General features: G+C 43.1%; 1 protein-coding gene across 11 annotated transcripts in view; it reads left to right on the top strand.

Annotated features, from left to right (window-relative positions):
* PRRC2C (proline rich coiled-coil 2C) overlaps window positions 1-14,278 on the top strand; it is a 194,983-nt gene that overhangs the window by 167,566 nt on the left and 13,139 nt on the right. For 6 of the 11 annotated variants that reach the window (XM_089516032.1, XM_089516035.1, XM_089516025.1 and 3 more), the window contains 2 exons: window positions 3,433-3,667; window positions 4,326-4,448. In XM_089516032.1, coding sequence (XP_089372158.1) covers window positions 3,433-3,667; window positions 4,326-4,448 — 358 coding nt within the window. The remainder of the gene's footprint in view (window positions 1-3,432; window positions 3,668-4,325; window positions 4,449-14,278) is intronic. The other 5 variants (XM_089516034.1, XM_089516031.1, XM_089516026.1 and 2 more) reach the window with 3 other exon arrangements.

Raw genomic sequence — 14,278 nt, 5'->3', positions numbered from 1 at the left:
TGCAGCTGGCCTTTCAGTTTCTGGGGCCTATTATTGGTACTGCTGCACACTCCTCGCTCTCACCTGGTCGATTTCAAAGACGCGATTACCCCTCTTGTGGGTCAGTACAGCTGATGCTGGTTCGGATTCGAGGCCATAGTTGCTACCTCTGTACCAAGGTCACTATCAGCAAGCGCTCTGTTGATGTGGAGCCATGATTATTCCCTCTATATTGAGGTGCAGTACTGGCTCACACTCTTCCTGATTAATGACTATAGTGTTTCCCTCTGTACTGAGGACCACTACTTGCGAGCACTCTGTCGAATTCAGAGCCACAATGGTCCCCTCCTTTTCAAGGCCTATTGCGGCTCCTATAATTCGTACCTCGAGCCACTACCAGTAACCACTCATTTGGCTCTGAGCCATGGTTACCCTGGCACACAGTCAGATTCAAGGCTGTGTTATTGCCTCTGTACCAAAGTCTACCATTGTGTGCTTCATGCCACACCTCCCATTTTGTTCAAAACCAAGCCTTTTTTAAGGTTGCACCCTTGATATTGATGGATAGCATCATCATTTGCCAGACACACAGCATGAATATTCTCTCTGTTCCAAGATCCGATATCACCTTGATGGCTTAAGTTGTCCTCCATACCGAGAACAGCTAAACTTCACTTAATGTGAACATTCAAATCTGTTGTTCCCCATAACTTTAGGGGCACTATCAGCACTCTCTCGGTACAGACAATCCTTCAGTCATCACTCTCTGTCCATACCAAGAGTCAGTACCATCGCCTGATCCATATGGGCAGCCTTCAGGATGCCTTTTCTTCTCTTGAGATAATACAGCCCAGTGCTATGAAAATTGTGTCCATCAGGTGTGTGTATGTGCATGCATATGCATGCCTTCCAGCCCCTCTTAACATGTCTTCATTGTATAATGAAGGATCAAATTCAATTATTGGTTTTGCTCCCTCTATACCTAGGAACACTACCATTATGCGCCTGCTACCATAACTATTGTGATCATCTTGTTCCCCCCATTGGGGGCTTTGGTACCATCACTCATGCTCTGACGCCCAGCTATTCCTGTATCACTCGCTTGATACAGGGATGTGCTTGGTCTCTCTCTACTGGGACCAGTACCATCATTCTCTTTAGACTGCCAAATCGAGGACATCATTACGTCCCCATACAGTACCATTCCAGGTTTGCCACAACTGTTACTGGGGTGGTCATAATCCCCCCCCCTTCAGACTGGCCTTAGCGCTTTTGTTTCCTCCATACCAATGGCTTTTGCGACGTACTTGTTCCCTTCGTGTCAGAGGAATACTTTGTCACTTCCCCAGTACGAGTGTCAATAAATGCATCTGGTGCCTCTTTACCAAGGGCCAATATATATAAAGGAAAATACACTTAGTGCACCACTTGAAGGAGGCCATATGAAGGGGCCTTTTCAAAGAAGATCCGTTACCAGTCCAAAGTTGAGTCCAGTCCGTGAAGGAGAAGTCAAAGGGAAATCCAAGAGAATGGTCAAAACTATGTCCGAAGTCAATTAGCCAGAGATTCAATCCAAAAGCTTATACTAGCGAAGTTCCTTGAGCTGCTAAGCGCGGCGGAATGAAGGAACTGAGAGAGAGCGGGCCACCAGGGGCCTTTTATAGGGGTGGGCGGAGTTACCGCCAAAAAGTTGCAGAAAGATACACTGCATTCTGCCCAGAGATTCTGGAAGTTTCCGAGCTTTACTGCGCAGGCGCAGAATAACCCATTTGTGTGAATTCGCAGATGACCACTCGAAGAAACAGTTACAGGTGAGCAAACTGTCCTTTTTCCTGCCTATTCGCATAGCAGGATATGCTTACTCCATCACTGCAACCAGGCATCATGGTATCGGTCACCATAGCCACTGCCTCTGGCCTTCATTCTTCCCTACCCCCCAACTAAAAAAACAAAACAAACCCTTTCTTTCTGTTTCTCTTCCCACCCACCCTTTCTCTCACCATCTTGGATTTGGGATTGGGAATAATACCACCCTTTGGAACATGCCAACTGAGGAAGTGCCCTGCAAAATATTTGCCAGTAAGACTTCTGCAGAGTTAGCAAACTGGATCAGGGCATTAATGGCCTCATAGCTAGGGAGAAATTTAAGCCAGTCCTAACACCAAAGTGAAGTTAGAGGTGCAGCAAATTTGCAGGCCTCCTTCCTGGGCTAATTTTTCAACTTTCCCTAGAAGTTTCAGATTAAATAAGTTTTCCTTTGCTAGGATGGCCTTTGGAAAAGAGGTATTGTAGTTCATTCCAATATAAACAGTCTGTAATACAATATAAGCAATCTGCCACTTCTCCTCTCTTTTATATCATTACATTTTGGCAAATCTGAAATAGAGTTGGCTCCTTTGCAACAAATGGAGAATGGAACATTGAGAATATAACTGTGAAAATCCATTCTTGTTGGTGAGGAAAGAAATATCCAAATCTACACTTGCAATGGCATTTCCAAATTGTGTCTAGTATCTTAGCTCATGCTGCACCTTGTCTTGCTTTACTATGTATCTTTCTACTTTGAGCCTCTCAAACATTTTTAGTGTGATTGGATATGGAAAAGAGCGAGGGAGGAGCTAAGGCCTTAAGCTACTGCCTGGACAGCAGTAGGAGTTAGCCCATACATGGAAATCTCTGCAGACAAGTGTTGACATACACAAGTCCAATGTGTTCAGCTTTGTTGCATCCACATGTTGTTTTGGACTTCTCAGGTTCCTTTCTTTCTATTGAAGTCCCTTGTTCTAGAAATTTTGGCAATATTTACTATATGTTTTGGATACAAAGTGTTTTGGGATGCAAGCACTTCAATAACTGTCAGACATAGAGTTCTATATGAACCTTAGACTACTAAAATGGGTCTTGGTTTGTAAGGGAGAAAACCATTATTAAATACTGAACTTTCTGCTTTATATGTGTTTCTTATGGTGTAGTGGTTTGAACACTGGACTATGACTCTGGTGACCAGGGATCAAGTCACTCTCTCAGCCTCAGAAGATGGCAATGGCAAACCCCCTCTGAGGAAATTTGCCAAGAAAACCCCATGATAGGTTCATCTTAGGATAACCTTAAGTCAGAAACAACTTGAAGGCACACCACCACCACAACAAGTTAAACTGCTACTATGCACTTGCTAGCTACCTGGCTTTAGATTCTTTAGATTCATCCTTACAGTGCTGTAAACAATATGAAAAACAATCTGCAATTAACATAATATCATTTTGTTATACTTACATCGATTTTTCTCCTTTTTTTGTTTGTTTGTTTGGGGTTGAGGGTTTTTTTTGTAATTATGGTGGCATATAATATACTAGCATGTATGGTTTTGTCTGTTCTCATTCAGTGCACTTTTAATTTCAAAGAGATATATTAATAATGTTTTAATGACTAATTCAAGTTAACTTTGTTTCATAGATCACAACAGGCATTTATGCAAAGTGGCTTGTCTCAGCCCTCACCAGTCGTTCTTTCCGGTACAACCTTACACAACTTCCCAGCAGTGCAGCATCAAGAGCTTGCAAAAGCACAGACAAGCCTTGCATTTCAACAGACGTCTAACACTCAGCCTATTCCTATCCTGTATGAGCATCAACTTGGCCAACCTTCAGGACTAGGAAGTTCTCAGCTTATTGATACTCATCTTCTCCAGGTCAGAGAGCCAGACATTAGCAAAGTTACATGTTATCAGGGATACCAGTTTTTTTATCATACAAACCGAATGCCCCAACTGAATGATTATTAGAAGGCACATTGTCAGGACCCCAGATGAAGCGGCACCCAGCCCTGGACAAAGTTCACATTCCTCTTCCAGTGCCCCAGCAAAGACAGAATGTAGATGATACAGAGATGTTGTAGGCACCAATTAATTTTACTTTCATATATGTTTGTCTGATTCACTCATTCAAATCTTTATATTTTTCTATAGAAACCTACTCTGATATGTAGCATTCAAAACATACTTGAAAATGTTCATTTATGTTATGTATACAGTGTGCCCGGAAAGGCTTCTCTCGCACCCTGGAAGAGACAATGGGGCGAACGCACATGGTGCGTGCCCCACAGTGCACTAGGTGCACACTGCGGGAACGAGCACCATTGTTTACGCAGTATTTCCCTTACACGGCAGGGTCTGGAACGGATCCCCCGCATAAGGGAAGGGCCAACTGTATTTGTCTTTCAAAAATAGTACCGGCAACTGATATACAGGATTTTTAAAGCCAAAATGAAATGTGCATAAGTTTATTCTTTAGATTAAAATATTTTTGCCTAGCAAGTCATCTAGAAAATGTTAACCTCTCTTTTCTCAGGCCAGAGCTACTCTTACCCAGGCCTCAAATTTGTATTCTGGACAGGTTCAGCAACCCGGTCAGACAAGTTTTTACAACACTGCTCAGTCTCCTAGTGCTCTCCAGCAGGTAAACTATGGCACGGTAAATTGCTTTCAATTATATTTTATTTATATGTGTAATGTGTGTGTTATTACATGTTAATTTTTATGACAAGAGAGCAATTTTCATGTTCTTTTATGCATAGATTGCCACCACGTTGGCAACAACATAAAATAGTTCTTTTGCACAGAAGAGCATAATGCACACTGTCTGGATGGTGCAGACCAACAATCCGCAATTACTTAGAGGCAAGAATCATGTGATCTTGTTCTTTTGGCTGTTGATTTATCTTCTCCTTGCACAGTATACTCCATCCCACCTTACTAGCGAGTAGAATTTTTGCGTCTCCTTTCCTTTTTCTTCACTTCAGCTTGACTTCTTCTTTAAATTTAAACCTGTTTTCTTTACATTTTTTTAAACTTTAAAAATAACATCCTGGTCTTTATCATACTTTCTTGCTCTTTTTTTATCTTTCACTTCTTATGTTTATGTGTATACTAATATGTAATGGCTACAAAAATAATGATCACTTGAAAAAAGTGGGGGATAGTAGCACTAGAGAGTCAGCCTGATAAAATTTCCTCAGTGCCCTGTGTGGAAAATGTACAGGGAACCAGCTGTGAGCCAGCTCACTTAAAGACTGAATTGACTGCATTTCATCAAGTCTCTGAGCATCTCTCTGATAGTTTATTGTCTGTGAATCAATTAGCTGCACATCATCAAGTCTCTGAATATGCTGCAACATCATAACTAAGAAAAAAGTATTTCTTCAATAAAGAGTGCATCTAATGAGGTGGCAGACATCTCTCCAGCAGCTACAAAAAAGGCAAAGATTGCATTAGAAATGAGAAAGGCACAGGAAAAGGCTGCAAAGGAAGGTTGGGAGATAGAGAAACTTTTAAGGGAGGAAGGTTGGGTTAAACCTCCGCAGTCCTGGAAACTCTTTAGGGAGAGCTTCTTGTGTCAAGGGTAAGGATCAAATGGAGTAAGGCTGTTTTGTTTATCTGAGCTTAAGGGGACTTCCTTGTGTGTACATTAGTTTCTATTGTTCTGTTGCAGTTTGGTGGCCTTGTGCCTGCTAAATCAAGGTTGATTGTTTGTGTTAGCTGGGTGGGGGGTGATTGTGTGTTCATTAGCAGTTGTTCTGTTGGTGTAGCCCTAGGCCCCCTTCCTGAACACTTGATCTCAGGGAGGTGGGGCTTTTGCTCAGAGTCAGAAACTTGGTGAAGGGAGGAGATTGCAGTCCCATTCTCTGGAGCTTGGTGAGGAAAACCCAACTAACAGACAAAACAAACAGGGGTGTTTTGCGTGGTTGTTTGTGGGGTAGTTTTGAGGACGAGGCCTTGAATTCTGTTTCATGCCTGCTTAAGACTAATAAATATGGACAGTAAGGGAGCTGCTGCAGTTACCTGCAACAGCTATAGTATGTTTGTATTCTTGCAGAACGATGATCTCAGGAGGAGGTCAGTTACCATATACAGGTGATAAACAGTTGCAGGCACGTGACACGTAGAAGTAGAAGGACTAGGGATCATTCTATAAGTTTGGAGCTATAGAATCTATTTGAAGCTCTCTCCCTTATCAATAATGACAAGGGGAAGCAAGAGCAGTAGTGCCAGGCCTCAGAGAATGTGCATGATACCTTGAAAGGCTCAGCACATGGAATGGCCTCTGCCAAACCTTGGACGAGATATGTAGTGATGGTATGGGACTCCCTGCTGAGAGAGACAAAATCAGTAGTTTGTGGGCCTGACAAGATGTCTTGAGAAGTATGCTGTTTGCCTTGGGCAAAAATCCACGATATAACAGAGAGGTTGACAAGACTATTCTAGCCCACTGATGGTTATCCCTTCTTCTTCTATAAATCGCTTCCTATTGCATGTGGAAATAAATGATACTGCGAGACACAGCCTTTGGAATATTAAAAGGGACTATGAGGCTCTGGGTAGGAAGCCAAAGGATCTGAATGAACAGATAGTTCTTCATCCTGGTCACTGTGAATCACACAATTTATTTCTGCACCTACGCAGAGCACAATCGGAACGTCTTAAAATTGCTAGGCAAGATTTTTGGTGGTAGCTCTGTCCACTCTCTGCTCTGTTCCTCAGTATGCCATCTCAGTTATCTCAGTTCCTTATCTGCTGGGAGAGCAGCATCTAAAGAACCTTCCTTCTAGTTTCACTTTTTCTAATGATTTGACTTGGCTCACTAATGACTCTCTTAGCAAATTATTCTTGCTTTGTTTGTTTTCCTGGCTTTGACACTATTTTGGACTGTCTGACTTCACTTCTTGACACCCCCTTAGTTTGATTGACACGGTCAGATCAGTTTACAGACCTCGGTGTGTGTTTAGACTACAGTTCTTGGTATGATGGCTTCATCTTCATTCTTTAAGTGATGTTGTGACTGTGGGGCTAAACTTCCCAGCCATGATGGATGTTCTTGATGTTTGCTTTGCGTAGGTGAAGGGCATAATGTCAATACTTGTGTCCATTGTAAGGCTTTTATATCTCAGGCTCAGAAAAACCACCAGTCACGCCTGAAGGGTCTCCTGTATGAACAGGCATTGAAACCATGAGAACCATTGACAGCCACTGTTGATATCGTTCAAGAAGGCTACTTCGGTTTTAGGCCTCGGTACTGAGAAGTTAGCTCAAAGGAATGTGACTCCATCACCATCTTTGCAGGGTGATGATGTCCCTCCTGCACCAGGATAATTTATGCCCGTTAAATCCTCTTCTCCACATTGTTTAGAGATAACAGAAAAAAAGAGGAAGAAGCATTCTAGCAGCTTTACTGATAAGGAGGTGAGTGGCACCTAAACCTGTTTAGGCCATTACAGCTACAGCAATATCAGTGTCAGCCAAGCAAGCTACATCTTCGGTTCCAAGACCCTCATCACTGACTGAATCTCTTCAAGTGGTCCAGGTGGAGATAGGCTCTTCCTCTTATGGTGAGATCATGGAATCCCCTCATAAGGGAGCAACATTTTCATGGAGGTCCACTCTAACAGGGTCTTTGAACAGTATTGCCATTCTCTCTGCAGCTGACACTCCTATTCACATTCCACCTCCTCCATGCCGTATCCTGTCTTGATACTCTGACTCTTCATCTTCGTTGAGTATTGCGGTAGACTACATTTGAGACACAGTTCAGGAGCGGAGAGAAGGTTTCAAAAAGACTCTCAGGATCATAGATACCGTAAGATCTGTGTAAGATATCCTGCTTACTACAGTCATCCCTCCGGTTTCGCAGACTTAGTGTTCATGGTTTTGATTATTTGCAAATTTTAAGCCCACTGGCATGCACTCCTCCCCCCCTCAGACTTTTCTCCATGGAGAAAAAAAGCCCAGGAGGGAGGGAGCAGCCAAGAAGAAGGCGCGTCTCCTCTTCTTCTTCCCCCCTTCAGTCGGCGCTGGGAAGGAACCGAAGGACGGGGGGATGAGGAGAAACAGGCGTGTGTCTGCTTCTCCTCATCCCGTTGCCCTTCAATCCCTTCAGTCAACGCTGGGAAGGGATTAAAGGAAGTGGGGGTGATGAGAAACAGGTGCGTACCTGCTTCTCCTCACCCTTCAGTCCCTTCAGCCAGCGCTGGGAAGGGATTGAATGAAGGGGGGATGAGGAGAAACAGGCGTGTTCCAGCTTCTCCTCATCCCACTGCCCTCCTGTCCCTGTAGCTGGCTCTGGGAAGGAACAGGAGAGTGGGGGGATGAGGAAAGGCAGGCGCATGCCTATATCTCTTGCCCTTGCCCTTGCCCTCCTGTCTCTTTCACTGGCTTCCCAGAGCCGGTTAAAGGCAGAGGAGGGCAGGAGAAGAGCCAAGTGAGCTCCCTCTGGCCCCTCCCATGCCTCAGACAGCTGTCCCAGACATCGGAGGGAAAGTGGGAGGGGCTTACCTTCTCAAATTTTTCATATTCACAGGGGTCCTGTTCCCCTAACACCTGCAAATCCTGGTGAGCCGACAGTACTTACCTCACTATTATGAAAAGCTGATGGACATGTATAATGTGAGGGACAGGAGGCACAACCAGATGAATTCCACTCGTGATTATGAGGTCCCTTATCATCACATTGATTGTAGCCATACTCAACATTCATCAACAACTTTTGGTCCACGTGGGAACTAATGATAGTGCAAGACACAGCCTTCAGTACATCAGAAGGGATTATGAGGCACTTGGTAGGAAGCTGAAAGGAATGGATGCACAGGTGGTCATCTCATCTCTTCTTCCAGTCGAAGGGCACGGTCCAGGAAGGGAGAGGAAAATAGCAGGTGTGAACAACTGGCTCCGTAGATGGTGCTGCCGAGAACGATTTGGATTCTTCGATCATGGGCTGCAGTTCCATGAGGAGGGACTTCTTGCAACGGACGGGTTGCATCTCATGTCAGTTGGAAGAAATGTTTTTGTCAACAGTCTCAAGAACTTGATCAGGAGGGCTTTAAACTGAGTTCCTTGGGGGAGGGAGACAATATTAAGGAAGGTGAAAGGGCTGAAGAAAATAGTCAAACTGACATAGAGGAAACAAGAAAAATGCAAGGACCCAACAGTGGGAGGCAAAAAAAACTTGCACAGGCAGCAAGTAAATATGACCCATTGTCTGCGACGTCTCTACACTAATGCACAGAGCATGGGAAATAAGCAAGATGAACTCGAACTCCTAGTACAGTGGTACCCCGGGATACGAATTGATCGTGTTACGAAATTTCCGGGGTACGAAAAAGTTAGATTGGAAAAAACTGTTCCGGGTAACGAAAGATTTTTCGGGTTACGAAATTCATTTCGGCGCGTTTCGGCGCGAAATTCAAATGCGAAGCGCGGCTAGCGGCTTTCCAGCGCTAACGGAAAGCCTTTTCAGGTTGCGAAATGTATCGGGTTACGAACGGCGCCGCGGAACGAATTAATTTCGTAACCCGAGGTAGCACTGTACAACAAAGCAAATATGATATAATAGGCATCACTGAAACATGGTGGGATGAGTCTCATAATTGGAATGTGGAAATAGAGGGATATAACCTCGTTAAGAGAAATAGGCCAAACAGGAAAGGAAGAGGAATAGCACTATATGTCAGGATATTTATACCAGTGAACAGATCCAGGACATCAATCATGGAAGCCAGGTGGAGAGCATCTGGATAAAAATTAAAGGGGAGAGAAACATCAAGGATGTTATGGTGGGAGTCTACTATAGACCCCCAAGTCAGATGGAGGAATTGGATGATGCCTTTCTAGAACAGGTGACCACATACTTAGAAAGGAGAGATGTAGTAGTGATGAGCGACTTCAACTATCCTGATATTTGCTGGAAGACAAACTCAGCAAAATCCTCAAGGTCTAGCAAATTCCTCACTTGCCTGGAAGACAATTTCATGGTCCAAAAGATGGAAGAGACAACAAGAGGATCTGCTATTTTAGATCTATCCTAACCAACAAGGATGACTTGGTTAATGGGGTGCAAGTGGTGGGATCATTAGGTAGAAGTGACCATGTTCTCCTGGAGTTTGTTATACAATGGAAAGGAAAAGCCAGGCATAGTCAGACACACATTCTAGACTTTAGGAGAGCGGATTTCAGTAAACTTGGAGAAGTATTGAGGGAGATCCCATGGTCAGAAATACTAAAAGAGAAGCGACTTCAAGTCGGATGGGACTTTCTCAAAAGGGAGATACTGAAGGCACAATTTCAAACAGTTCCAGTGAGAAAGAAAAACGGGAGGTGTCTCAAGAAACCAGGATGGATGACTAAGGAACTTTCAACTGAGCTAAGTTTGAAACGGAACATGTATAAGAAATGGAAAAAGGGGAAAATTACGAAAAAGGAATTCAAAGAAATAGGCATGTGTAGGGGTAAAGTCAGAAAAGCTAAAGCGCAGAATGAACTCAGGCTTGCTAAAGAGGTTAAGAACAACAAAAAGGGCTTTTTTGGATATGTCCACAGCAAAAGGAAGAAGAAAGAAATGGTAGGGCCACTGCATGGAGAAGATGGCAAAATGCTACCAGGGGACAGAGAAAAGGCAGAATTACTCAACACCTTCTTTGCCTCAGTCTTCTCAGAAAAGGAAAAGGGTGCCCAACCTGAGGATAATAAAGCAGAGGACAGATTAGGGGAATTTCAGCACAGAATAAGTAAAGAGATAGTAGAGGAATACCTTGTTAATCTAAATGAATTTAAGTCTCCAGGACCAGATGAACTACATCCAAGGGTATTAAAAGAACTGCCAAATGTAATATCGGAGCCATTGGCAATAATCTTTGAAAACTCCTGGAGAACAGGAGAAGTCCCAGCAGACTGGAGGAGGGCAAACGTTGTCTCCATCTTCAAAAAGGGAAAAAAAGAGGATCCCAACAGTTATCATCCAGTTAGTTTGACATCTATACCTGGAAAGATTCTATAGCAGATCATTAAGCAGAGAGTCTGTGAACATTTAGAAGGCAATGCCATAATCACAAAAAGTCAACATGGGTTTCAGAGAAACAAGTCATGCCAGACAAATCTGATCTCTTTCTTTGATAAAATTACTAGCTTGGTAGATGAAGGGAATGCTGTGGATATAGTATATCTTGATTTCAGTAAGGCCTTTGACAAAGTTTCCCATGACATTCTTGCAAAGAAGCTTGTAAAATGTGGGCTAGACAAAATAACTGTTACATGGATTTGTAACTAGTTGACCGGCCGAACCCAAAGGGTGCTCAACAATGGCACCTTTTCATCCTGGAGAGAAGTGACCAGTGGGGTCCCACAGGGCTCTGTCCTGGGGCCAGTGTTATTCAACCTCTTATCAATGACCTGGATGACATAACTGGGGCCATACTTATCAAATTTGCAGATGACACCAAATTAGGAGGAATAGCTAATACTCCAGAGGACAGGATCAAAATTCAAAATGACCTGAATAGACTGGGCCAAAGCTAACAAAATTAAATTCAACATGAAGAAATGTAAGGTACTGCACTTAGGGTGGAAAAAATCCATAGATATAGGATGGGGACACCTGGCTGAATGAAACCACGTGTGAAAGGGATTTAGGAGTCCAAGTAGACCATAAGTTGAACATGAGTCAACAGTGAGATGCAGCAGCTAAAAAGGCCAATGCATCAATAAAAGTATTGTGTCTAGATCAAGGGAAGTAATAGTGCCATTCTATTCTGCTTTGGTAAGGCCCCATCTGGAATACTGTGTTCAGTTCTGGGCACCACAATTCAAAAAGGATGTTGAGAAACTGGAGCGTGTCCAAAGGAGGGCGTCCAAAATGGTGAAGGGCCTGGAAACCATGTCCTATGAGGATCAACATAGGGAGCTGGGGATGTTTAGCCTGGAGAAGAGAAGGTTAAGGGGTGATATGATAACCTTGTTTAAATATTTGAAGGGATGTCACATTGGGGAGGAAGCAAGCTTGTTTTTTGCCACTCCAGAGAACAGGATCCAGAACAGTAGATGCAAGCTACAGGATAAGAGATTCCACCTCAACATTAGGAGGAACTTCCAGACAGTAATGGCTGTTCAACAGTGGAACACACTCCCTTGGAGTGTAGTGGAGTCTCCATCCCTGGAGGTCTTTAAGCGGAGGCTGGATAGCCATCTGTCGGGTATGCTTTGATTGAGAGTTCCTGCATGGCAGGGGGTTGGACTAGATGGCCCTTGTGGTCTCTTCCAACTCTATGATTCTTTGTCACTAATGGTGGTGCAGCCGCCATTAGGTACTATGTGACTTGAGCATCCGCGGATTTGGTATCCGGGGGGGGTGTCTGGAACAGATCCCCCCCCGGATACTGAGAGCCAACTGTACTTTTTATGGTAAAATAGACTGTGGTTGATTTTGAATGCTTCTGGGGGTGGGATATCATTTGTTACATTTTAATAAACTTTTTTAAATTATTTGTTTTACTCTATTGATGTGCCTTTTTAGCATGACATTCCCACCTTCAAAGCTCTGTAGCTTGCTAGTCTCCCAATTGTGTGGTTCACAGAAACAACAGAGAAGAAGGACAGGTTGCATACCCGTAACTGTAGTCCTTTGAGTGATCATCTGTGAAGTCACACAAACCTGCCTATTCTCCCCTCAGGTGTGACCTGTATCTGTTGTTTCTGTGGATGCTGTTTTGTTTTGTCCTTTGAAACTGAGGCACTTGAATAGGAGTACTGAGGTATAGAGCTGAGGGTAATACTACTACTAATAATAATAATAAGTTTTATTTATAAACCGCTATTCCATGTTGATCATAGCGGTATACAGGTAAAAATTGCAATATCAAATACAAAATACAGGATAAAAATTGCAATAACACTTCAATAAAAACATTTCAGAATACAGATTAAAACCATACAGTAGGATAGGTGGAACTCCTGCCAAAAAGCTTGCCTAGTGATTCTAGAAGGTTCTTGTCATGCTTTGTGAACATGCCAATATACCCAATTGTGTGACTTCACAGATGACCAACCTGTATGCAACCTGTCCTTATTTTGTCTGTCCTTCAAGTGGAGGGGTACAGCCCAGGAAGGAAGGGAAAAAAGGCGGAGGTGAACAACTGGCTTTACAGATGGTGCTGCCAGGAAAAATTTGGCTTCCTGGATTGTAGTGTACATTTCCATGGAGATGGATTTTTAGCAAAGGATGGGTTGCATCTCATAGCAGTTGGCAGGAACATTTTTGCTAAGATTCTGAAAGATCTTATCAGGAGGACTTTCAACTTGAGTTATGTGGTGGAGGAGGACAGAAGTGCATCAAGTGCTGGAGATCAGAACCTTTAGAGAAAACAAGGCAAATAGAACAAAAACTAACAGTGGAAGGGGAAAAAATAGTCTGAGGCATCTAGGAGGAACAGTCCATGACAGTTCCACAGAGAATGGGAAATAAACAAGATGAACTTGAACCTTAAAACAGCAAAGCAAATATGATATAATAAATATCACTGAAACCTAGTGGGACAAGTGTCATGATTCAAATGTAGTAATAGAGGGGTATAACCTATTTCAGAGAAACAGACCAAACTGAAAGTTATGCATACATTAAGGACCTGTGAACAGATCCATTACTGGAGTTTGTTATACAATGGAAAGAGGAAGACAAGCATAGTCAGACATGTATTCTAGACTTCTATGAAAACTGATTTCAGTAAACATAGGGAAATACCAGCAGTGATCCCATGATCAAAATGTAGTAATAGAGAAGGGGATTCATGAGGGATGGGGGGGGGGGGGGACAATCACCAAAGAGGAATTCAAACAAATAGTCAGCATGCATGGGGAGAAAGTTAGGAAAACTAAAATGCAGAAGCAGCTTAGGCTTGTGAGCAATAAACAGGGCTTTTTTGGTTATGTTCATAGCAAAAGGAAAATAGGGAAATGAATAGGCTGCTACATGGAGAATATGGAAAAATGCTAACAGGGAACAGAGAACAGGCAGAATTACTCAACATCTTTGCATCTTTCTTTGAAAAGGACAACCATGCTCAACCTGGAAATGGAGCAGATAATTTAATAGGGGAATTGCAGTATAGAATAGGTAAAGAGGTAGTACAGGAATACCTGGCTGCTCTAAACAAATTTAGGTCTCCAAGGCCAGATGTACATCCAAGGGCATTAAAAGAGTAGGCAGAAGTAATCTCAGAACCACTGTCAATAGTCTTTGGGGATTCCTGGAATGCAGACGTTTGAGTAGACTAGAGGTGGGAAAATATTATCCCCATCTTCAAAAAGGGGGAAATGAGGACCCAAATAATTACTGCCCTGTCAGCCTGACATCAATATCAGGAAAGATTCAAGAGCAGATCATGAAACAGTCTGAAAGAAATGCCATGATTACTAAAAGCCAGCATGGAGCATATCTATAAGGTGGTGAAAGGTCTAGAAACTATGCCCTATGAGTATCATAGG

This window comes from Sceloporus occidentalis, unplaced genomic scaffold (assembly GCF_023333645.1).
Source record: "Sceloporus occidentalis isolate IW3139 unplaced genomic scaffold, rSceOcc1.0.p SCAF_3, whole genome shotgun sequence".
Taxonomy (NCBI): Eukaryota; Metazoa; Chordata; class Lepidosauria; order Squamata; family Phrynosomatidae; genus Sceloporus; species Sceloporus occidentalis.
Note: the sequence above shows the minus strand (reverse complement) of the source record. Positions and strands in the feature narration are given on the sequence as shown.